The sequence below is a fragment of the Cimex lectularius genome, unplaced genomic scaffold (assembly GCF_000648675.2).
Source record: "Cimex lectularius strain Harlan isolate CLEC.00 unplaced genomic scaffold, Clec_2.1 scaffold75, whole genome shotgun sequence".
NCBI classification, from domain to species: Eukaryota; Metazoa; Arthropoda; class Insecta; order Hemiptera; family Cimicidae; genus Cimex; species Cimex lectularius.
The window spans coordinates 644524-671844 of NW_019392758.1; the positions used below are offsets into that span (position 1 = coordinate 644524).

At 32.7% G+C, this 27321-nt stretch overlaps 3 protein-coding genes across 4 annotated transcripts in view; 1 reads left to right on the forward strand and 2 right to left on the reverse strand.

Moving 5' to 3' along the window:
* LOC106661231 (protein lin-28 homolog) overlaps positions 1-10353 on the reverse strand; it is a 43654-nt gene extending 33301 nt beyond the window's left edge. For both annotated transcript variants that reach the window (XM_014384498.2, XM_014384497.2), the window contains exon 1: positions 10254-10353. In XM_014384498.2, the coding sequence (XP_014239984.1) occupies positions 10254-10284 (31 nt within the window). In that variant the 5' untranslated portion in view covers positions 10285-10353. The remainder of the gene's footprint in view (positions 1-10253) is intronic.
* Positions 10354-21689: 11336 nt separating this feature from the next.
* LOC106661035 lies at positions 21690-22631 on the forward strand. The gene is made up of 4 exons (XM_014384137.2): positions 21690-21749; positions 21810-21871; positions 21948-22448; positions 22506-22631. The coding sequence occupies exons 1-4, from the start codon at positions 21738-21740 to the stop codon at positions 22522-22524; spliced, it is 594 nt and encodes a 197-aa protein (XP_014239623.1). The 5' UTR covers positions 21690-21737; the 3' UTR covers positions 22525-22631.
* Positions 22632-25899: 3268 nt separating this feature from the next.
* On the reverse strand, positions 25900-27046 carry LOC106661044. Its single transcript, XM_024227357.1, has 3 exons — positions 26996-27046; positions 26868-26917; positions 25900-26224 (listed from the first exon to the last, which is right to left on the reverse strand). The coding sequence occupies exons 1-3, from the start codon at positions 27005-27007 to the stop codon at positions 25948-25950; spliced, it is 339 nt and encodes a 112-aa protein (XP_024083125.1). The 5' UTR covers positions 27008-27046; the 3' UTR covers positions 25900-25947.
* Positions 27047-27321: the final 275 nt, after the last annotated feature.

Below are 27321 nucleotides of genomic sequence, written 5' to 3' on the forward strand. Positions count from 1 at the left end.
ATTATTCTCAAAAGGCAGAATACTTTTTGCTATTATGAAACCATCAAAGTAAATGAAATAGTCGTCTTTAAGTTTTAAAATGAAGGATTTTTTTTATTGGTTTAAATGGTAAAAGTACAAACAAATAAATAAAAAATAAAATAAAAATTATAGAAAAATCTTAAAAGAAGTTGAACGAATGTGATAAAAATTTATGGAATGATTAACACAATAAAAACTGGAGAAAACATAAAATCTAAATTATTGTAAAATGAATAATGGTTGGGTTAACTGTGAAAGAAAAGCCCCCAATATGGGTCGTTTAACTTTTGGTCGGCTGCAGCATGATCGTTTTCGACCGTTTAGGCCAGTCCGATGTCCATTGGCCCCTCATCATCTTCAGAAGTGAGTTTTAATTGCAACACTGAAGATTCCGTCAAACTGAAGTCCGACTTAAATAGAAGATGCCCAAAGTATAGGTACATCACCGCATGAAGACCCAAATAGAAAAAAGCCAAAGCCTAAATTGGTTATTGTCCAATAAAAAGTGAATAAAACTGTTTGTGTTAATTGTTTGAAAACATATCACAATTGTACTAAAATAAAACCTTTACTTTCTACGGTTTGTATTAATGGTTGGAAAACATATCACAATTGTACTAAAAGAAAATCTTTACTTTCTTCGGTTTGTAGAGAAAACTTGAAAGTTTGAACAATAAATTACAACTGCTTAAAAAATATATATTTGTACAGTGCAGTAATTTAATTAATATCTCTAGTGTTGTACTAAAGTATCTAACAAGTATTGTTACATAAATACCACTACGTATACCATTACAGAAACCATGGCAGAAAAGCATCTGTCGCCAAATTGCAGCTAATTCTGTATATTTTGAACATAATATTACTATGTTTGATTTTTCAAAACAATTTTTTTCGACTTTTCGAACGAAATAACTGTATTTATTGTTTATTATTTGAACATAAATAATGACTAAATAGATTTTAAACAATTTACCTGGCAAGAGGGAACGTAAGTCTACGATAAACTTTGCTTAATTCCACACACAAATATGATAGAATTAAAAAATCAGGCCTACTAAAGCGTGGAGGAATCACAAAGAATGATTGAACGCAATTGTAAAATAAATGAAATTGAAATAAAAAAATAATGTCAGAGCATGATTAAACGGTTCAACATGGGGTAAGATTGTAATACATATATAACAATACTAAACAAATTTCAGTCAGTTAAAGTCAAAGACGATGTTAAAATCAGTCAAGTGGGTGGTTCATATTGCACGGAAAAAAGGTTTTAGCTTACCAATAAACCTGCATAAATAAAATGTTGGGAAAGCATATATCATAAAATTATTTAAGTTGAGATAAATTGTGTTGTGAGGATTATCTTTAACCTATCGAAGACTGGTGCAAAAAATGGAGGTCAAGACTGAATGAAGAAAAATGTACTTAATGTACGTTCGCATTGAGAAAACAGTCGCCCTCCATTGTACGTGAGAGAAGCAGAATTCCATTCAAGTCAAATATTTATGACTGTAGCTAGATTGACACGGACATACAAGAAGTAAAGGCAACAAAACTCGACAGAAGACTTGGACAACTATGAAGCGCCAAAATTAGCCTTGACCGGTAAAACTACTAACATTATACTTTACTGCGACGACCATTCGGAGTGGAACTGTGGGGTTCTACCTAGCCATCAACAACCAGCCCATTCCACAGAAAAATTGTCAAAGCTATTATGTCACTAACCTCGCTATCCACAACGAACTCAACATTCCTTTTGTTAACGAACTGATACGTTCCAGACAAACCTCTCGATCCATCTTAACCCTACTGCCCGAGCTCTCTATATACAATCCCATCCCGAGAACGGCCATGTCCCCTTAATCGACCATGGCCTCGGGACCTCCTTGCCGATTAACCCCACACACGGAGTGCCAGCATTGGCTGGTTTCTCATAGCATATGTCTTCCTGGTACGGCGCTGGCATTAGTGTTAGTGTTGTGACCATGTGAAAAAAAGTTTTGTAATCAAATTTGTAATCTGTACGAATAATAATGTAATAATAGGGTGCAAATAAAATAATTTAAAAAATCTTTAACCTGATTATACTCGACTTTAATCACACTTTTTGTCTGACTGGAATTGTTGCCCTTGGACATTTTTAATGCTATATTCCATCAGAATATCTAGCAATATGTAATGAATTCTCCAACTATATTGATTAAAAGAAACACAGTCCAACAAATAAATATATGCAGAAACATGACTGAAATTGCACAGACCAGGATGATCAGTAGCTTATAACTAAAATAACTTTAAATAATAAAAACGTTTTTTAAAGAAATAGTTAAAATAATATTTTATTGTTTTGAAATTTTTGGACATTTGATTTTTTTTAATTTCCTTCTTTCGAAGTAGATTAGAAATTTTCGAATTAGGATTGTACACGCCATTATGGAGGAGAGTCACCACCACCTGTCCGCCCCCTCGGGCTCCCACGCAGAACCCACCCCCCCTTACGAAAATCCTGGGGGAGGAGAATCGCCCGAAGAAACTGGTGAAATGTAGACCGTACGATCTTGCTCATTACGGAATAATTAAAACCATGGTAAAACCATACAACATACGCTAAGTCTTCGCCATGAAAACAGTAGTTTTTAAAATTATTATTAACAACCTTTTATAATAAAAGTTTAATATTTAAAAACATACGATAAATTATTGCATAACATAAATTATTTGTTGGGATTTTTATTGAATAACAGACAACCTTTTTTGTAATTTCATGAATGTGTTTACGTCTTTAGAAGTGAGGGTTATTGATCCATTCTGTTTCAATTTATTTTTACGAAAAAAGTTCTGTCATTCTCTGTAATCCTTTCGACTTAAGATATCAATTACACGTTACAATTACTTATTCTTTATTATGTATTTTTTTAAATATTTTCAAGTTGCAAGTTAACAGTTTGACTAATGTATTACGCTTTATGACCATTTCTGCTTTTAGTTTCACTTTCATGATCACCTGCATAGTTCTGTTTTATCAATAGCAATAAAATGATATGATATATAAACAAGGGCGAATTTTTTGTTATTTTAAAATTAATAATAAGTCGAACTTTAATGACCCCGCGGTTTTCCATTCTTTTCTACAATATATTTCTTATGCTTTCTTCAAATGAATCACCGCCTCCTCAATTGGCATCACTGTAATTTGCGTATTAACGTATTTATTTGTAGATTCCCTCCAATGACCCTTCAAGGTCGAGAATGTTTTGAAGGGAAAGAGAGAGTGAGTATTGATTTCTCTTCTCTGTACCGTTGTGTTCGGGACCACCCTCTTCTTTAGTATACCACCCGATTATATTTCAAGGCAGAATCATATACAATATCATAGTATTAATTTATAGTATGCTTAATGATTAGTTTCATTTGTGTTTCTGTTTATCGTTTAATATTTTCTTAAAGAAAAGTGTATATTGTCAATTTTTACCTGTTAGTAACTTATTAAGTGCTTTAACAATAAACAATTTACAACTTTTTTTACGAAGTGAATCAAGTGTATTTCGAGGCATTTTATTTTTATTTATTTTAGTTTAGTTTAAAAAATACGATGTTATGTAACATCAATTTATCAATAATATGATGTTGTCGACAAAATACGTCCAAAAATAAAGGTAATAAAAATTATTTACATATACAGACGTAAGATTTTTCGTGACAATTTTCAAAATGTATAACTATTGAAGATAATAAACACTAACAGGTTTACCTCAAGTGGTAAAAATATTGCGGAAAAACATATCTAAATTATAGGATATATGGGTAGACAGTAGATTGCAAATGGCGAAAGATGCCGCAGAATGAGGTTTTCTAACGCATTCCGTCGAAAAGACGATTATAATTTTTTTTTCTTCAGATAAAACGAAACAAAACAGACTTGTCACACATAAGTCGAGTAATAAAGAAATTTTTCAATTATCGATAAATTTGTGATCAAAGTTGAGGTTGTTTTTAAGATCTGCTTTCAATTGTCTATAGAATAAGTTGTCCATTGAACCATTTCAGTCCGACTGATATCCGTTTCGTTGGCACAAACCTATATAACAAAATTGTACTGATGAAGCATACAGAGTGATCCGCTGTGAGGTAAAACACAGGTTTGATGTTAGTGGACTATAAATTGAGTAGAATGCAGCATAAACGAATGTTCTAACTCACACATGAACAAAGTGCGATTTTTTTCCTGGTAACAAGAATTTTTCCATAAAAGATAGAATTTCTCCGTTATCTATGAATTTTTCATTTCAGTTAAGATCGTTCATAAAATCTACTTTAAATTGTTTAAAGAGTAAGTAGTCTACTGAACCCGTTTCAGTACAACGATATCCCTTTCATTGGCTCAAACCTATAAAACAAAATTGTACTGTTGAAGCATACAGAGTGGTCCGTTGTGAGGTACAACAAAGGTTTGATGTCAGTGGACTATAAATTGAGTAGAATGCAGCATAAACGAATGTTCTAACTCACACTTGAAAAAAATGCGATTTTTTCCTGGTAAAAAGAATTTTTCGATATTTATGAATTTTTCATTCAAATTGAGATCGTTTTTAAAATCTACTTTAAATTGTTTAAAGAATAAGTAGTCTACTGAACCCATTTCAGTACAACGATATCCATTTCATTGGCTCAAACCTTTAAACTTTAAAAATTGAACGATCTGTCAAGAATTTCAAAAACCACATTATGACAAAACACTTCAAACAAAAGTGGATGACGCATTTTACAAAACTGCTTCATTTAATAAGCTTTCCAATGTTTTGCTTGGTACGTACTTCTTTCGAGGAGTACGGTAAACCAAATCCAAAAACAAAAACGATATAGTTCCATCAAGGTTTTAAGCGTAGGTGAAAATTTAATTCATCCTGATAGAAATTTTTATTAAGTGAAAAACTGAATACTACCTATTAAAATAAAATAAAGACTGACAAAAATGATGCAAAGCTCAGGGGTTTTGAAGATAGTGGAATGTTGTTTGATTGAAGTTGATAATAGGAAAAAGGGTTGACCTTTAGGCTGTCAGTCCTATCACAACGAAAGTTTATAATGTATAATACGGTTTCCATAACATTTGAGATAAAATTGTTTTACTTAGTTTAATTTTTTATTTTATTATTTTATTTAGCTATATCTTATATTTTTCTTTACAAATATCCAGTACATAACAAAACAGATAACGATTGCAAATATTTAATGAAAAAAAACTAGGTTGGCCACTTTTTGCCTCTTAGTGCAAAATGTTATAGTGCATCGGAAGCAGATAGAAAACATGGAAGATAGCAGTTTTCAGACAATAAAAGACTACTGGACCGTAGTGCCTGGGTGTGCGAGGCGATAAATGTTTTCAATGCAGATGCAAATAACGTTTTGAGGTGATGTTTTAATTGCATTTTTACTTCTAACTTCTAGATTTTATACTTTAATCGTAACAAATAATGATATTTGCCATCCTATGTTGATTCATGACGCAAACAAATGACAATCAAATCATGTTATTGACGTCAGAACACAATCAGTAAAAATCACAGAATCTTGGTTCGTCCTTTTATCAATAAAATTAAATTAATTTTACCGGAAAAGCACATTTCTCATTGTTTCACAACAGGTAAATTAAGATTAACCGGGGCAGGATTATGCATAATATATAATTTCATTTCCAGGGAACCAAATAAAAGGAGTGTCCAGAACTTGACAAAACAATACAAACCAAAACAATAAGTACGATTAGTAAACGATATTAAAAATGCGAAAAGAATTGTTTCATAAAATTCTAAATGAAAACGTAGTTTTTGAAGAATGTAAGGTACTAATCTTGATTTAGGAAATATGTGAAAAGAGTAAAATCATATTTTTTCTTTTTCTTTCTTTCTTTCCTTCATCCACATTTACTAAAAAAGTAATCTCTCTCTTTCTTTCTCTCACTCACTCACTCTCTCTCTCTCTCTGTGTGTGTGTGTGTGTGTGTTTGTTTTTTGTCAAAGTAGATAAAAAGGAGCAACGGATAGACTGTACTGAGAAGAAAAACCAAAATAATAATTAGTACTAATCCATTAGATTTTGAGGTCCGATTGATCAAATAACATCCTTCAATTAATTAATGTTTATGTAAGGTCTTGGTCGAGATTAGTAATAATAATTCCATTTAAAAGTCTGCCGGAATTTCATCAAACATGAAGCTGTTAATTATCTTCTGTGAGGATACAATAGTAACTAAATAATTGTAATATAATGAGTAATTTACACCAATAAAGAAACTATATATGTACATACATGTAAATTGTTAATATAACTCAGAAAAAACAAATAAAATTATGATAAAGACATTGACTGTTAAACAAACACGGTCGTTTCGAGGTAAAGAACGATTTCCACACGATGATCATTTAATGAATTTAATTACATGTCATCACCGATAATTTCATTTTTGAATACATAATATATATTATAAAATAATAGTTTATTTTCCTTTAATCATATTACATGCCTAATATGCATGTAAATTGGAACACACTAAGGATGGTTGTTGTAATAAAAGAGAATGAAAAAATTACTTTAATTTATGACAATATTTTGTAATGTAATGTTAATATAATGTTTCTTAAAATATGTCGCTTGTATGCTATGGTTGAAGGACTCACATATTTTGAATTGTAACCAAGGTGTACAAAGCATTACGAGAAATCAATTAATAAACAATAACAGTAACATTTGCATCGTTCAAGTGGCTATAAGATATGGCACAATAAGTCCTACTTAATTTAACTTAAAGAAATAAACCTATATGCAAACGGATCAATTTTTTTTAATCTACAATGGCTATTGTGTTAGTAATTAGCTTATTTTTCATTTAGATTTTTCTTTAGTTGCTGAAAATCAGGCGCGATTAGGTTTTCAAATATTTTCACTGAATTACATTAAAAAAAAAAAGAATTAGCTAAGTAGGCCAAGGGAGTCAACTTAATTGGTCCTAGTTATTGGAAGAGCTAGTTTGGGCAGATGGTTCACTGAAAAGACGTTTTCAGTTTTGCCTTTTGGACCCTTCTATACCTGACCACCCTACGCCTGTGAAACAACAAAACACGGGCCAGAAGAAACATCCCCTGAAAAGAATTTCCTAATTTATAAGATTTTTGAAGTATGCCTTTGAAAGAAGCTACCCTCTTAGCACTTGGGTACCTGAGATGGTCAAGACAGACACGTACATACGTATTTCGAACTGGAGCAAAAGTGCATCCGTTAAAATATTGATGTAGCATTTAATAATATAGTGGTTAAAAATAAGAATATACAGCAAAATTGTACTTAAATATGCCTATATGAGGGGCGTAATTAAAAATTATTATCAACAATTCAATGTTTGTTTCTTTATATTCTCTCTATTCAAGGACTGTCTTTAATAAATCAATAAATATTATGTTGCAGTAATATGCTAATTATATGAAATAAACTGTTTACAAATTTTTCAAAAACTTGTGAGTGTCAAACCAAATCTATTTGCTAATAATACGACATCCATGACGATTTTTGAAAGAAATGTATATATAATTCAATTTTCCACATGTAAACACGTCAAGAATGTCTTGGATGAACTTTCATCAGCCCTGGGGTTATCTGATCCAGGGAAGGCGTAACAAGCTACTGACAACAAACACGCCTGATTTCAGAAAGAAAACAGACAATGTATGAGTGATCGGCTCTATGAAAAGACAACGCGATACCAAACGGACCGCTGAAATTTTGTAAAATTAAATCGTCATTTTTTAAAATCTAATATTGAAATTAAATCGTATTAGGTGTTATTTTGGATTATAAACATAAAATAAATTGTGTGAATTGACGTTAAAACAAACTGAAACAACGATGTAAAAATAATTTAATTTGCTATAGAATTTGATATTTACAGTATAATAAAATGAGACAAGCAGGTGCCATGTGATGTAAACACATATCCGAAGTCTTCAACATGTTTTTTCAGATTCCTTTCAATCGTTCAAAGCCTACTCAAATAGGAACTGGATGAAATTCCTTAATGAATCACCTGCTGTAAACTGTAATGGTCATTTGTACGATAAGGGCCAAAGTACATGTGTAATGTCCTGTTTTGTATTTAACGTAACGACTAAATGGGACATTTACAAAGCATATATATGAATGTACAACCAGGTTTTATGGTTTTATAAGGCTGGGTTGTCATGAACTGACCTTTCTGTTACTGATCACCTCTAGTGTGAATGTTTTAATATTGTTTTCTACGTATATTTTTTTCTCACTTTCTTATTTCTGACATATAGAAAATTGCAGTGAAATGATGTGTTCGACCTTGATTTAAATGATTTTATTATAGATTTCCTATTTCTAGTCTATCTGTAATGAAACGAAGTTTTCTACATATTCTTGTTTTACTAGGTCTACCTTCAGTTTGTTGGTGAATAATACCAGCTGTCTGCAAATTCGACAGTTTGACAATTTTGTTTTCTCGGTAGGGATAATAGTTTTGAATTTTATACACTTTTATGTACGATGTATAACAAATATAATTTCTTGCATTTGTATGGTGTCCTTTTAGTTAGATGTTAACTTATATACATTTGTTTTTAGGTAGTGGTGTTTCAGTTTATATTTTTGGTTTTATGGAAAATTTTGACTAGCGACCCTGGCTAGCGAGGGTAGAGGGAACTTGATAGGATATTGTAATTTAACAGAAATTCTATTTTAAGCATTATGCTACAACAATGGATTAACGAAAATTCTAAAAATTCTAAAGAAAGGAAAAATCTCGTTATATGTCTTTAGATATTTATAGTGTATGCTGTTACATATCCTGTTTTAGTTTTTACAGTTTACTACGGTTTTATTATACTAAAAAGCAATTTTATGAGCAGAAATTGTACTTCAAATTCAATTAAAATTCAATAGTTGTCTGATGTGTGCATAATTTTATAGTGTAAATGTTTTTAGGGAAAATAATAACTGTTTCTTCAAGGATTTAAATTATTTCAAAAACAAATCATTATCAGAATCAACATTCTTTTTGTGTACTACTAATACAATTTCATTATTAAATTTTTTTTCTTGATTTGAATTTAATTTGTTTTCTGTTTATATAAATACCAAGCTATACTTGTGCAGATGTATATAAATCTATGATTTTAATGTCTGATGGAACTTTTATACGTTGAATATCTATTATTCTTATTTTAATTTATTATCTACCAGCATATATTTCAAAAACTGTTCGTATAATCACTTGGCATATTTTTCCGGCATTATGAAAATAAAAGTGTTACATGTTACAACTTTCCAGGATTTTCTTGTGATTAAGGATCAAATTTGTTTTGAGATCTTTGGACTTTTTTAAAACCCTTCAGACCAAGCTATTCGACCCATTTTCGTCCATTATCCTACCAAAGGAAAGCGCCCTTCGAAGGATTCAGATGGCGCCATCTGCGCCTATTCGTCCCTAGATATTCCTGTCCGTAGCGTCCTGTGCGCGTCCTGCTGTGCGACACGATCCTTCAGGGAGGTTTTTTCAATAGCTTGTTCCACGTTTTCTTTGTTAGTATTACAATTATGGAAATGGATTTTATTATATTTTTCTAAAACTGTTATAATCTTTATGCTTTCCTGTTGTACATTCTGACCTTAAGGTAAAATTAAGGACCAATATATTTTTTTTTCTTATGGGTGCACTGTTATTTCGTTACTTTACTGCATTTTATTAAATTATTATGTTTTAAATGACAAAGGAAGAACCTGTTTATTTTACGCCTACTTCGAATAGGTTAAGAATTTTATGTTTATAGAACGAGAAGATACTTAAAAATATTTCTTTAAGTTATAATAATTGTTTGTTTTTTCGTAATATTAAATTATATCTAATGTGTCAAAAACAACCCATGGAAAAACACGCGTCAGTACGTAAAAAGCTGACCGTCAGGGTCATGCACATAACTGCGCAATACTTCCGAAATAAACAAACAAAAAAAGGATTAAAATGTCAAATCCTCCGGAATAGTTGTTCAAATTTATTACTGAAATATAAAACTCCTCCACTCTGTAAGGCGCCAGGCTTATATTACGAAACGAGAAAAGTCTAAATGATCGTAACCCCATTTTGACATATTTACACAAGAAAACAGCGGCACCCTGTATATATAATTTAATTAATAAATCAAATTACGACTTACCGCTACGAAGCTTGGTATCGCCAATCTCCATTGTGGGACCTCCTGTGTATCCCACGTGTGACTGAAGGGAGTCGGAATGCACCCTCCCCTCTCCGGCCCCCTCCAGTGATGATGAGCAAGAACTGAAGAGGGGATGCAACTGCAACAGTGATGTCATTTTTCTGACGTCACTGCACATGTACTTTTGGCATGACGAGTATACCAAAAACTATGCTTGCCAATAATAGAAAGAAAAACAGAAAATTTGTAACGGGGTAAAGCTTCAATCTCTTTCGATCAAATGATATACCAATCTTGTGCCCCATTACCTTCAGTACGTCTTGTATTTTGTCATAAATACCCATTATTTTGTTTTCATTATAAGCCTTGAGATCTACATCGACGATTATTTTTTTGCCATTGTAGTATCAGATCAGGTCTTCGTAATGGCATGTAAGTAAACATTGAAGACATTAGACTACAAGAGATGTACTAAAGGCTGTCAGTAACCATTTGGTTATAATAAGTTTACAAAAAGATATACTATTGTTCACTATAGTTTCCACCTGATTGTCAGATCTTGTATTGTTAGCACAATCCCATTATGTCCTATCACATTATCCTAAAACCATCCATTAATAACACCATCCCAATATGTCCTTAGGATAATATTAAACCACAATTGTTTGCACTGCTAAGGAATGAATTACAGGATGCTGTTAGCTCCCGATTGATTATAATCTGTTTATAAGAGGATTTACTAATGCCTCTGACTTGCTTTGATTACTTCAAAGCTTGATATCTGAATCAATTATTATTATGAATGCCACTGTATTATCCGCTTTGCTTATGTCTTCGGAATGGCATATAAATACACCTGAAAGATGTTGACACTGAAAGTGATTTAATTACAGGCTTCTGTCGGTATTCCATTTGCCCTAACGTTGTTAGTTTATTAACTCTAGGTTTCAGTTTGAGAATACTTGACAGGCAACATGATGAATTGGCATAATATTTACATATTTTTATCAAATATATAGCGTACAAGTCAAGGCAAGACTTAAAAGAAATATATTTCATTCGAGCAAAGCATACTTTTAATTAAAATAGCATCGAGACTATTTTGAATAGACCATTATCTAATCGAGTTAATCAACTTGACTTTTAAAACTAAAAGCTTGCTGTCAGAATCGACAATATGATTCTTGCCATTGTACCATTTCCTTATATATTCGCAATAGCTTGTAAATGCCACCATGTACCCGATTATAATTTATTTATTATAATATGTATAATAATATTTATTATATCTTATACATTATTTATTGTAATATAATAATTTATTATAATAAATACAATTATAATTTATTATAATCTGTCTAAAAGAGGATTTATTATGTGTACTACAGGTTCCAGACATAATAATTTGTATACCTGCTTAGTTTCAAAAATGCATGTTTATTTTGATGCTTAATATCTGCAGCTCCTGGAAACGGTTTTGGTCCTGGAGAAGTTCGCTTAAAGCTGGGGGCCGACTGTTGCTGAAGAGGTAGGTCTTCTCTTTTCATTTCAATAACTCTGCAAAAGAGAATTTTTGGCGAACGTTATCGTCCGTATCGCATTCGGGGTGTAAAGGGCGGTTGGACGTTTTGAATTTAAAGAGGTATGCCAAGAAGTTGCCATGGCGGTTGAATTTTTCTCTAAGCTCTATCCTTTGTGGTAGTTGGTAAGGTCCTTTAAGGTAAGCTACTTTTGAGCGTGAGCGTTTCCGGGCATATTTATCGGAGGATATTTTCAATGTTTTCTCATTGTATTTTGCCTATTACGGTTTCGGACTTTTGTTCGAGGTCTTTTTAGTGTCGGCCAATGGTTACGAGGCCATCGACGAAAGCCACAAAGTCTATCCCTATTTCCTCCATGATTTCAAGGAGACTATCGAAGACCACGGTGCAAAACGGGCCTTATACAAATCCCTATGTGTATCCTTTAGTAACTACTATAGTATGTACATTTGAGGTGTAATAATATCTTAAATGTTTTAGTTTTTCTAGGTGCGACACTTTCATGGCTGAGTATTTTGCTCGCCTCTGTCCTATGATACTGTAACTTGATCTTATGGCATTAACATAATCCATTCCGCATTGCTCCATTTTTGTGGTTGCTTTAAAATTTACCGAAAGGTTCCAGGATCAACGGATTTAGTTGTCTACCCATATTTTCACACTCAATCGCATCTCACCGTTTTGAAATCTGGGTAGCAATCATCGCGTTGCGGACATTGTGCAATGGTATGTAATTGAAGATGTTTGCACAGCAAAGGATTTGCAGCGAATAGAAGGTCCTCAGATGACATGGTAATTAGTGTTACAGGTTACAATAATTTTTCTCCGTGAATCAGATGTTCTGAGAATCGCGGAATGTTCATGCACCTGCAGATGCCCGTCCGATTGCGATATTTCGCAGAATTGTTCTGAGCAGTCGTCAACGGAAAGAAGAAAGCTCCTTTTATACATCTATAATATGCGTGAAAGGAAGCAATTATTCCCACTGTAATTAGCGCGGCAGAAGGTCTGAGGTACTCCGTTATTTGGATGATAACGTCCACTTTCAAGAATTCTATTCGACATATATACACTAGGAAATGTTAGTTGAAATGTTCATTGTTTTCAATTCTTGCTGATGGACTTACTGACCTTTTAATATTTACTTTTCATTCCTCTGGGAAGCACGCAATGAAAAGTATGACTACCAAACTTAGGGTTGTTGTTTTGAATGAAAAATTATAATTTATAGTTTGGCCGTTTCCAATTATTTTGGACAGATTACTCGCCACTATTTTGGTGTCGACATTTTCAGTCACCCATATTAAAACCCTTATGACAGAACCAAAAAGATAACCAAGACAGACCAAAATGATAGGTTGACGAATGACCAAACTCCTGGTTCATAATCCAATAGACTCTGGTAGGAAATTCAAAATTTAACAGAATAATAATTTCTTCTTGTAGAATATAATTTTTTTAATTATTTAGAAATCGTGAGATGCGATCAGGTGTGATGTAGGTTTCAGAAAAACATTTTCTTTATCATGACAACGTTTCGATCTTTATTGAGATCATCTTCACGGCCTGGGATTTACAAACATAGTTTACATTTAAAAAATAGATTTTGGATGTGGAAAAGTGAATTTATACAATGCAAAATATATTTTTTATATATTCAATCAAGTACTTCTACTCACTCAAAGTGTTTTTGATTTTGTTGTTTGTGATGAATGACACAATTACACACAAGACAAACACTTTGAGTGAGTAGAAATACTTTGATCGAATATATAAAAAATATATTTTGCATTGTATAAATTCACTTTTCCACATCCAAAATGTCTTTGTTAAATGTAAACAATGTTTATAAATCCCAGGCCCTGAAGATGATCTCAATAAAGATCGAAACATTGGCACGATAAAGAAAATGTTTTTCTGAAACCTACATCACACCAGACCGCATCTCACGATTTATAAATAATTATCGATTAACGGTCACTAATCACCACACAATTTTTTTAATACTTTTAATATTTTTTGATCAAATGAAAAACAATTTGACTATTGATCAATCATATAACAATTTTGAAGCTTACCTATAACAATACGCTCATGCTTTATTAAAAATCCTGAAGCTAGATAGTAGTTTGATAAATATAATCCATAACCCGACATACTTACAAATGGGCTTTCTTTTCAAAAACACCGGCTCCATGAGGCTTTTCAAAAACCTCTGCTGTTGCGAACCCTCGTCGTTAAAAAAAATTTTAAAAAAATTTATATATTCATATATATATATATACAATCCATACACAAGGAAACTAATGTAGAACTTAATGAACGTGATGCAAAAGGCACAGAAACATATTTAATTTCTAACCACTATTGAAGAAGTATAAATCTTGTTCTGAAGGAATTAAAGGCATGAATAAATTTTTATTCCTACCCTTTAAAACAGTTTTATTGTTGTGATCAATAGTAAAATTATTTTTTAATTGGAACTAAAATAAAAGGGTGACTAATTATTCAAATAAAAATAAAGTGTACCTGAAAATATTAGCCAAAGAATCCAAAAGAAAAATGATGGTTTATTTTTATTTTGACTCGACGAAACATATATAAGGCGAGTTCAAAATTTCCTTTTTAGTTGTCCACAGAAGAGACATTATTAAAAAAAATGAAAAAACATTATTTTATTCTATTTGAAATACTTGAGTTTTATTTGAAAACTATGTCATTTTAACAGATAATAGTGAGTCATTTAGCTTAAAACAAATTAGAACAAAAACAATTAAATACCTGGCTTTGTCTCCCTTTAACACAACAAAATATTTATTCTTATTTTTTAAGGATTTTATGGTGTTGAAAGTTGAGATAATGTGTAAAGTTGTCAAGTTGGAATTGCATCAATTTATTTATTTTTTTCCGATTTATGGTGGTGTGTAGTTGAGGAATAATTATTTTTTATAACACCCACACACACACACACACACACACACACACACACACACACACACACACACACACACACACACACACACACACACACACACACACACACAAACAGTATCAATTTATCTATCTATCTAAGTATTCGTTCTATTGTCTTTCCTCCTTTATTTTAATAAAAGCTAAAGGAGTAAGAATCGTATCTGTGTTTTATGGGCATTTAATTTGGTCGCTTTTCATACTCGACACTAATTTATAACTTGTCGAACCCATTTTATTTAGATTGTAACGATATCAACTGAATACGAATAGTGATGTTCTTATAGGTTTAGACGACATTTCCAAGAAAGGCGACTTGTAAAATAGAAATTAACGATAAATTGGTTGTAAAGTTTAAAATCAAACTTCGCATACTAACAACAGAATGAATATATAGCTGAAATCAGAAAAGATGTTTTTTGAAATCATGTAGTATTTTTAAGATCGACATCGACACGAGATCTTTCTTTGTAATAATGATGTAGTATTTGTATGTAATATTTAGTTTCTCTTCTATTTCATTTTTAATATTAATAAATATTGAATGAAATATCTTAAAAGTGTTTGGTAAAAACTAGATTATTTCTAAATTTATACGATTAATTTCCCAGCGAAAGGGTGTACCAGTGCAGTGGACCTAAAACAATTGAATGCCTAATGAGGCTAAACTACAAAATACTAATTTTCTTAATCTATGTATTAATCAACAGAACTTGGAACAAATGAACGCTTTAATGTAAAACTTTCATGGCTTAATACATTTTGAAGGTACATATAGGAAAAATCACCTGTTACAAATTACCGAATAAAAGGGAACTTTGTTTCGGAACAGGTTACGCATCAATGGTTAAGAAAAGAAAAACTTAGCTTACTAGTAAAAAATTATGTTTAATCTAGAAAGCTATGTACAGATAAGAAGACTGATACATCAACTATAGTTTGCTAGCTCATGATCCAAGGAAATTGTATATTTTAAATTTGCTTTGTTTTTAAAGCGTCTCGGATAAATACTTTTTTAAACATTAATTGTTATTTAATGGGATGTTAATGTAATAAGGCAGGTTATTTAAGATCTTTGTGAAAACAAAACGATAAACTATTTTTTTATTATTTATATAAAAATATTACACCAACTGCTACAATAAGGCGTTGTTTTTGCATTAGTGGAATGAATAAAATATGTACGGAAATTTTTCAGCCAATGATATTTAGGCAAAAATGCAGTAATTATTAACGTATTATGGTTTTTTGGTACAATATTCAAATTTGTGGTTAAGCGATGGAAGTTATCGGTTCAGTTATCAAAGGAAAAACGATTTTAATTATTGAAAATACTTTTTTTCCTCCTTGATAAACGAGTCTCGTATTTCTTGGCTGTAAAGCGAAATTTGTTGCCTCACGCATCATAATATCCAGCGGTTCATGTTACAATTGTTCTAGCCAATAGTTTAGATAAATAGATGAAGAACAAATACTTCTGGCTCATAGAAAGTATAAATATTAATAAAGTAATAAAATAGTTAATTAATTTCCTATGGGCCAAGGGTTTTCTGTTATTATTACTATAACAGAATATTTAAAGAAAAAACATTTCCATTGAACTCGAATAAATATTCATGTGATCTCTTCTGTATTTTTTTTAATGTGTGTTTCTATACAATGCTAACGTGCTATCATTTATATGTGGTGATTAGTGACCGTTAATCGATAATTATTCAGAAATCGTGAGATGCGGTCTGGTGTGATGTAGGTTTCAGAAAAACATTTTCTTTATCGTGCCAACGTTTCGATCTTTATTGAGATCATCTTCAGGGCTCAAAGTGTTAGTCTTCAGTGTAATTATGCCATTCTTGCGTGTCGAGAGGGCACTCTCAACACGACACGCAAGAATGGCACAATTTCACAGAAGACAAACACTTTAAGCCCTGAAGATGATCTCAATAAAGATCGAAACGTTGGCACGATAAAGAAAATGTTTTTCTGAACCTACATCACACCAGACCGTATCTCACGACTTCTGAATAACTATCATTTATGTTGTATCCTTATGTATGAAATGTGGTAGTTATTTTATATGTTTAATTCTTCAAATCATTAAAAACAACAATCAATATTTATAACTGGGTGTTGGTCTGCGAGTCGGTAAACTCATGCTGAAACGTCATTGGGTCCGTCTTCACAAGCGGGTTTATTCGATCAACATAGCCAGTCAGCCTATATATTACGCAGAGCGGGGGTTAAAAGCCTGGGTAGGCCCGTTCCCGACCCATTCAGCCTAAGCTATTTGAAAGGTGCGTACATGAAACAACAAACCCGCAAGTAAAGACGGACCCAATGCCGGTTCAGCATGTACAAACAATGTGGTTTAAAAACCATTAAAACATGTGTTAGTAAATTCTTCCTTAAAACGTGTCCTATCTGTTGTAATTAACACCAAATCACCTGGCTATAACAAAAATATTCTTCTTAATGGTTTTGAATTGCCTTCCTTCTAGTCAAAACAATGGATTTTTCCAATTCCGAATAAACCGTAGGGACAGAACTCTGCATGTTTTATGAATATTATGGTTAAAATAAGATTAAAAAACAAAAAAGAATGTATTATTTCTTAAACCTATGAGTACGAATTGGTAGATCATTAATAAATCTTAATCTATCGAAAATTAGTGTGCATCAAAATCATAACGGGCTTAATTTAATATCATCATAATCTCAATGATGTATTTTCATTACAAATACTCTTACTTAAATGGAAGAATTAACGTACAGAGACATGGCGAACTGCCTTTTGCGCATTGGCTAGTCTGAGGTATAAAAAGGAAAAAAATAAGATGAATATACCACGGACAGCCATGATGGTCGTGCGTCCTTGTGGCGCTAATCAGATTGGACAGTTCCACATTTTTCAATAACAAATGGTTCGTAACATACTGTTTTCACTATAAACTATATCAATGAAAAGCATTATTACTCTAATGAATGATTTGTTTATAAAATTTAGTGGCAATTCGCTTCATCAAAACGAGGCGTCTAAGAAGAAACTAAGAAGGTAAATCCTCTATTAAAAAAAGCCTAATATTTGCGTGATTTTCGAAATGGATTTTTTAAATGTTGACGATTAAGGTAAACATTAAAAACCATACAATTTTGCGGGATTACTGTAATTGAATTGTTTTCGAACAGTTTGGCCTGCGTATGCTACTGAAGATGGCGGAAGGCTGAAACGCGTCTGTCTGACCAAACCGGCGAGGATAGAAAGGCCAAAATGATCGATGATGATGATAGCAACGACTAAATTTGGTCAAACGTAATGGTACAGTGTTGAATGATGTGCCCGATTCGTCTATAGACTTTTATTTTAGAATAACGTATTGGCAAATAATTATTTAAAAAAAGCATTTAATGATTTTAAACACAATGTTGTAATATTGAAGGATGATGTTATAGTTTTTTATCTTCAAATTGTCCTTTATTTATCATTAAATTAGCCTTTTGTAATTTCAAGTTAACGCTTTCGTTCAAGCAATAAAAAAAACTTAAAAACTATATCAAATATTTTTTACAAATAAAATGAAAAGTTATATACAATTAAAAATTATAGAAAATATATGAACATTAATTGCAATCAAAATTAAATATTATATAAAATTAAATATTAAAAGACAGGATTAATTTTTTATTCTCTCAAATATAAAATCTAGGTAGGTAAGTTTTACACTGATGGGCAAATTTAAGCACCCACTCAATTTATATAGTTTAAAATGAAATTCATTATCTTTCCACATTACTTATAGGTTATTAGCAACTAGTCAAAATAAACAGAAAATAATGGTTTGTTTACTTCCTTTATTTACTTTTGTACTAATTAATCCCATTTACACAAAAAGTATTGGGTTGTCCGGAAAATAATGCAGGATTTTGGTATTAAACAAAAAAAAAGAAACTAGTTACTTTAAAGCAATGTTCTTTAATCAAAATAATTTCCCATACNATCCTGTAAACGTAAACAGAATATTTTATATAGATTTTTTTTAATGAAAACTTAAAATCCTGCATTATTTTCCGGACAACCCAATAGCATTATCCATTTCTATTCTGCTAGGCCTAAAAATCGCTTTCAGTTAATCTTTTTCCTTCCTTGATTTCATTATTCTTATTCTTAAACTTTTTCAATGGTTCAAGTCAGGCATTTGATTGAGTATGACAGTGTCAGGGTCATTACATTATTAGAGGAAGGTTGTTATCGCCAGCGCGAAGCTGCCAGAGACTGAGTGTAAATAGATTGGTTCATCGGTACTTCAGAGAAACAGGGCTTCACGCTAGAAAGCCCGGCCCAGGGTCGCCCTATGTTTACAGACGAGAGAGACGATAGATTCTAGACGATACCGCAGATTAAAAAAAATGAGATAAGAAATCTGATAACACAAGTCTGAAATGTTTTGATTTCCTCCAGGACTGTAAGAAGATTCTATGAAAACCATCTAAGGGCCAGGCACTCGGCTCATGAACCTCTTCTTACCACAGCTCAGAAAATGCTTCAATTCGTACAGGAACATGTAAATTGAAAATTAAAATGGAAAATTAGGGATAAGTTCTCTGTACAAATTGGGTGAGAGTTGGCCTCAAATCTTTCATGGGGGTAATTTCATATGGTGAAGCTCAGGAGAAAGGTGCCGGCCATGCTGGATGGTTCCTCAGGTGTCATACCACAGTGGGTCATTGATGTTCCGGGCCTTGGACGCTCGCACCGAATTGGTTGTGCGAGGAATACTTTTTATTTCACAGAGTTATTTAAAAGACATCAACCATTTGCTCCCTACATCGCCGAAAAATTCTTTCTAATGCAGGACAATACCAGGCCCAAAGAGCACGTATTGTGGATCACCACCTGAATGTGTTTGAAATTGAGCGCACAGTGTGGCTAGCTGGAAGTCCAGATTTGAACCCAATGGAACACATAAGCGAAAAGTTAGATCATAAACCCCTAGAAGAGTTGTAAACGGCTGTGGAAAGATGGAAAAAAATAGAAAGAATTCCTTCAGATTTTATCAGGAACTTTTTCAAAGGAATGCAAAGGCGGTTAACGGACGCGATACGTGCCAGAGGTTAAAATGCTCGATATTTAAGGGAACAAATAAATTTTTACATTTTTATTTGTTTTTGAATTTCCTGTTTTTTGTTCTTTAATCAATATTTTTTTAAAGAATTAGACAATAAACATTTTCTGTTAAATGTCTTATTTTTACAACCAATCTATTTTTGGTATGTAAAATTTGAATAAACCTGAATATATTAAACTTTAATTTTATTAAATGCATTTATTTTTTCAATCAGTATATTTGTTTATGTTCTTTAATAACTAGGTATAAAGATTAATAGTTGACACACAACATAAACACAAAAATTAATCTCTTGTTGTTTACCTTTAGATTGTTAATAATTCTTTTACACGTTTTAGATGTAAAATTAAGAAAATCATTTCAATTTCATCCTTTCCAGAGTCAACTCTTCGAGTGAGTTCATTCGGTGTTTAAATTGTATTCTTTGATGAAACAATAAATTTGAATTCTTTTTTTTCTTAAAAGCTTGGTTTTAAGTCGAAAAGATTTCGCCTGGACAGATGCTTTGGCCAACGACGCACGTAGAGTCCGTTACATAGGTAAGGTTAGGACCACCGGAAGTCTCGCTATTTACGACGGCTAGGGACAATCATTTTATTGCTTTCATCGCAATACGGAACCGCCATTTAAAGGCGTCCTTGATTAGTAGTCAACTCCAAACTGTCCGTAATGTAATATTTAATGTCATCAGAAGGCTACATGAGAACAGCTTTGTCTCTACACGTTCCGTTTTAGATTCTCTAATACTAGAAAGTTATCTAAACGAAACGCGACTCTCCGCAAATCAGCATCTCGCTTTGACGCTTGAACAATTTGGGGCTGTTTGCTCCACATATGAGTGCCAGTTTGGTTTGTGGTAATCAGATGACCGGGATCTTGTGTGGAGAAGACCTGGAGAACTCTTTGTTTCATGTGCCTTGAGTCTCAGCTTTTCAAAGACCATCAGTTATGTTAATGGGAAGAATCAACGTCTATGCCCATGCAGAACTGATTATCATACAAAATGGATTTTGGACTGCACTAAGGTACATTGTGGAACTGAGTGAGTTTAACTTCTGTCTTGGGGCATCGATGGCCGCAACGGTTTAGGCGTTGACACGGCGCTCATCACTGTAAGGTAAAGGTCCCGGGTTCGAATCCAGCGGCCCTGCATTCGAATCCGACATTCTGTCAAATGGGCTTTTGAAAAAAAAAAAAAAAAAAAAAAAAAAAAAAAAAAAAAACTGTTGTATAATCATAGCATTGTCTAGGTAAAAAAATAATATACGTTATCATCCCAAAAAAAACAACCATAAATATAAAGTTTTGGGAAATTCAAAAACTAATATTTTTCTCAACATTTTCGTGAAAAATCAAACATTTTACTTTTCCCCATATTTGGTCGAAAAATCGCAGAATGTATGGTACCTTTGAAACCACTCAACTGATGTAGCAGAAACCTGGCCTTCATAAATTAATTGTAAATTGAAAGTATATTATTTGTTAAGCCTAAAAAATTGACAATAATATTATTAAATTTTTCGTTTTATTAAAATAATTGTATTAACACTGTTATAATGAAAATAGTTTGGATTAATAGGAATTTCATTCTTATTGAGAAAAAATCTATTCTTTTCTTAATTCAGTCAGTTATTTATATGCTAGTTTACGCATTCAAAAGTCACTAACATTTCAAAATTTATCTAAAAAGCTTGTATCATTTAGCAGAAATATTGAAATAGAAAAATACAAAAACATGCTATTATACATTTAATTAACTGTTAATGGTAGTCTGAAGGGGCAATTAGTGCTATCAGGATCACTATAAAAGCTAGAGGATTCAACGTTAGATTTGTGATTTCTTTCAGATCAATATGAAGGCCCTAGTGAGTTCTTCATCGATCCCTGAAAATGAACAATGATTCATTTCGTTATTTGCTTTTCAGATCTTGCTGTGCATCATCGGTGCTGCCGTTGCAGTCGATGTTGAAAGTGTAGTACGTGAGCAGTAAGTGTTTATTATTATTATTATTTTTTTAATGTAACTCAAACACCTGCTATAAGGTTTTATAATTTTTTATTAGGTTTGTTGACAAGAACCAAAAAGAGTCGGCGACAACTGCATCATTACACGTAGAAGGATCAGTAAATCAAGGAGGATCAGATTACACCCAGCCCGCAAAACCTACAGTTGGGTCGGCCAAACCAGTTCCATCGAAGCCTGTGGATTTGCCCGAATTGCACGAGCCTGTCCATTACCCATTTTATCCAGGGCCCTACTACCCTTTTTCATTCTATAATTTCCCTTATTGTAACCCCGAGTTTCAGGCACCCTTCTACAACTATCCTCCTTACCACGGCGATTTTTCCAAATTCCCGCAATATAACAACCGCTACCAGTACCCGTTTCCAGCCAACTTCAATGACGGCTTCTTCGCACCACGAACTTTCTCCCCAGAACACCCGTATTATCCTTACTTCTACTCGAAATGCGCTCCTACTCACTTCCCACATTACACTAACGATTACAAACGTCCATTTCCGACCGAATTCCTAAGGAGAGTGCCATTTCCCCACTTCCCTAGGTATAATTTGCTAATAACTGCTTGGACGCATTAAATATATAGCTAATTATGTTACAGGACGAACGTTGACCACTAGATCAATTGGTCTAAAGATGTCCCATCGCTGAGCAATCACTCCCTCATCAACCACAAAATTATTCATTCTTATTTGAGTTTCACAAAATAAAACATAGTTGTCAATAATTGTTGTTGAATTTTGTAATCGTCCATCTTCCTTATTAATGATCATAATTTTTTATGTACTGGCGTTCGACAATATACAACATAAATTATAATATCTTTGTTTTTAATTGTTATTCTAGTTCGGTGGCCGCAACGGTTTAGGCGTTGACACGGCGCTCATCTCTGTAAGGTAAAGGTCCCGGGTTCGAATCCAGTGGCCCTGAATTAGAACCCAACATACTTACATATGGGCTTTTTAAAAAACAAACAAAAAAACATCGGCACCCTGAGGGTTCATATAACCTCATAAAAATTAAATTAATTTAGGTATAATATTAAATATTTTAGAAGACTTTATTCAGTCGGCCCATGATTTTTTATGATTAGACATGTCCTTCTGGTGCTTTTCTGATTTCTGCCTCTAATCTACTTATTCGATCTCTAGATGTGATAACCTCTAAGTTGGTGATTAATTTTTCATATTCGTTAATGTTGGTGACTATGTATGCGTTACATTGCAGACTATGACGAAACAATATTTTGGAAATATATGAAAAATGTGTTTCTTTTTGAAATTAAAGTATTGAAACTATTCATTTTTCATGAATTCTAATCAAGTTATTTTTTTCATTTTTCCCTTTGAAGAAGGAGAAAGTATTGCGTTGGGCCGAAAAACAATGTGAAAAGTTTTCTCTCGATTGGCACGTTTTTAGGTCTTCTGTGCCTTAAAAAATATGAAACTACTAAAAAGAAGTTAATTCAATTATTATACAAGGAAGGATGATATGTAGGGTGCCAACTATATTTAAGTCAACGAATTTTTGCTTTGTTTCTAATTGGTCTAAAACAATGTTACGAAATTTTATTTTAAATTGGTTTTAATTAGCTTTATTTTTTGTATACAACTACAAAGATTGCGTTAATTAATTATTTCCTAATAATTATTGAGCGATTTGTAGAAGTGGCCCAGTGATAACACCTCTTTATACTAAAACCCCTTCATTTTTTTCTTTGGGAAGGTACCATTTTCGTGTAATTATCTTAGAAGATTATTTGTTAAGGTTGGAATTGACAGTTGCACCAACAAATGTTTGGTCATAATTTGTAAATGATGAAATATTTTTTAGCTGGTTTTGGTTAGGTCATGTACAAACGGGAAGTGAAGGTCGTTATGAATAGCATAATTCGAAATTTAAAAAAAATATTTAGAATTTGACGAGAAATTTAGTCTTAATAGGTTAGACACAACAAGAATAAATTTTTAGAAGAATAAAAACCCTGAAAATCATAGAGGACCCCTTATTATATAGTATAGATAGGTCCATAATGAAACATAGAATCGGGGAAGGAATCAAATGCCAATTGTTTTACCTATCGAACCCTCTAGAGCTGAGATCCATTCACAAGAAATACGAAATAAGCATTAAAAGGTACATATTTCTGTTTTCATTGTTATTAGTATTGACCACTTTTTCACTCACGACTCACGAACTCTCTGGATCAAGATGTAGATGTAGAAGTAATAGTCGGGGTGTAATATACTGTGCCCTTTAAGAGCTATTGTATCCCCCGTTCTCTGCCTAAATACACCGGTGAGTCCTATTTCATCCAGGAACTTAATTAGTAGGCCCGGTTTCAATGGCTGAATCTCTTCTATGGTCACATTGTACATCCCAAAGCACTTCATCCTGCGGGCAAGTGTAGCACCGCAGTTAGATAGTAGGTGTGTTGATGTCTCCTCAGCCTCTTTGCAAAATCTACATGTGCCATCTTGGATTATTCCCATCTTCTTTAAGTGTCCATTTAGCTTGCAGTGTCCTGTTAAGAATCCTATTAGGATTCGCAGGTTATTCCTGCTTCCTTTGACACATTCTGTAATTTCTTTTCTTCCGAAATTTGTAAGGAAATTCTTGGATTGCCTGTGTTCAATGAGTGAATACCATTGTGCTTTCATTTTCTTTTTGTCCTGTCTGAGATGCTCATTGATAGTGTGGGTTCCTATGCCACAGAAAGGTTACTCTGCATCAAGCTACGGTCTTGAAGACACAAACAAATATAGTTGTTACCGTCAAGCATTAGAGAAGGTAACATTTACCTTAGGTCATCTTTAGAGAAAAGCAATCTTAACTATGTCTAAAGAATAACATAAAAGTTTTTTACAGGAGATCTCTAACATTGCCAAGGACTGTAACAGTATTGATATTTAAGATAGTTCTTCTGTTATGATGATCTTAAAATAGGTGGGAAGCTTGGCAGTAACAAATGAATTTTCTTTTTTCTTCAAGACCATACCTTGATCCATTGTGTTCGTGATGTGCACAACATACATATTATCAGTCAGTCAAGTAACACTGAAGGCTGTCGACTCTTCCTTCAATTCTAGTCGGTATCATAACATGGAGTGATTTACAGCAACGAACAGGATGACAAGTAAAAAGAACCATTCCTGGTACAATTTGAACCCCAAATGGATGAAGAAAGAAATGACTACACACTGGATGAATTCATCAAGTGCAAAATAATCAAAGAGGTTCTGCAATGTTTCAAACGGAAAACAACAATTTGCCCTTCTCTCAGCACGCAAGAATTATGGAATATAATAGGTATTTGTACAGGCCTTGTCCCTTTGAATAATAATAAAAAATAATAATAATAACAACGCTGCTATGAAACAACAGAGACTTTGGAGCATGTCCTATGTAACTGTAAAGCATTAATCCGGTATCTTCTTTGGAAAAGCGATACTAACCTCAAGGTAAAATGGCTAAGACTCTAAAGGAAACCGCTAAGTGCTCATCTACTTTAAACGTAGTGCCCTGGAAGAATACTATTACATTAAAAGAATATTAAAAAAAGTGTTGTTCTGTGAAAAAAATTATCTTGTCAGAATTTTGAAATCGTTTTATAATAACCTGTTGATTAGAAATACGTAAACAATTGTATGTCTAAATTGAAATATTTTTTTAATATTAGTAGTTAATAATTGGATTCTAAGATGAAACTTTATTTGGTGTTTTTACCTGACCTAGAAAGGAATATCAAGATTTGTTGAATGATTGTTTTTTCGAAAACGTACGAAAGAGAATATGTTATATATAAGAATATGTTACTTGCAGCATTAAAAATATAGTGGCTCGATGAAGAAGTAATAAGATGCATCCATCAATATTATATACATATTATCTTCTTGTTATCATTTCAAATACCTATGATGACAATTTTGCACTACCGTCTTCATGTTTGTAAATTTTAAGGTAAATCCAAAGAAATTGTAATAAAATATCAGAAATGTGATTTAAAAAGCTTTAATATTTTTCAGAACAGTATCGATGTATGATTAGTATACGTAATGGACAGTAGACTGTGGGACGACTCCATGGTATACTGGGTAATGAACGCCTGTGGTCTTGACGACTCCCTGGTACACTGGGTACTGAACTCCGGTGGTTCCGACGTGGTAGACTGGGTATTGGACGCCCGTGGTCCTCAGCACTCCTTGGTAATATGGGTACTGTACGACACTGCCCGTGACAGGGGTAGTGCCGACGACTGTGGGCACAACATTTCCAGATGCATCATGGACGCCGACAACTCCTTCGGTTTTAACGGCTACACTGAAATTCGAGCAATATTCTGTTAAAAATCACTTATGAAGTAGGTTTTATGAAGCGTGTCAATAAAAAAGGTTTCGGCAAGGTTTGTAGCATTTTTATGTATTTATTTATTTTTTACGAGGGTTCGCAACAGCAGAGGTTATATCAACCCTCGGGGTGCAAAAAAAGCCCATTAACTAAGATTAACTAAGTCTTATTGTCATAAATATTTAATTTTAAAAACTGCAACCAACCAAAAATTTCCTTTAGAAAAATTTATAACTAGCTGAAACATGCATGTATAATTAACTTCCAGCTAATTTTCAAGCCAGAATAAAACTTATATAGATTCTCATAAAAAAATTTATCGGAGTATTATTAATCCCGTGTGCAAAATGCAGGGCCGCTGGATTCGAACCTGGGACCTTCACCTTACAACGATGAGCGCCGTGTCAACGCCTAAACCGTTGCGGCCACCTACGCCCGCCATGCATTTTTTTACAGCTCAGGTATTTTATAAACAATAAAATGATTATTAACAAATATTATTACTGATTAATAAAAGAAAAATTGCATAAACATTGATAAAAAATTTGCATAAAAAAGCTGTTCCCACTGAATTGGCTTAGTCAAAAAATATGAGCTAAATTTTATAAAAATATACCTGTGTTCCAGGGGCACAGCAGCCGCCAGTCCAATAAGGCAGAAAAGAATCTATAGCAAACAACTGATTATTAATAGTCTCCTACTATACAATTTTTAAAATTATCCAATATTGACAGTGTTACTCACTATGGGATTCATCTTGATGTAACCTGCTTAGTCGGGAACTGACATTCTGGAGGCAGGATTTCGCTTTTATAGGAACCCTTCTGCCGATAAACTCCCATTAGTGGCAGACAAATAATTTAATAATAATGATTTTGTCCGAAAACAAATATCAGGTTGCAATAATCTCGTTATGATTAAGGAGAAAATAAATGCTCTCTATTAACCGGGGATGGGGAAATTACTTTAAAATTACAAACAGCAGTTCTGGAGTAGAATTTATTTTCAAGTAAATTACACCGGAAAGTACTTGTTTTCTTATTAAAAAAAAACCTGATATATTTATGATA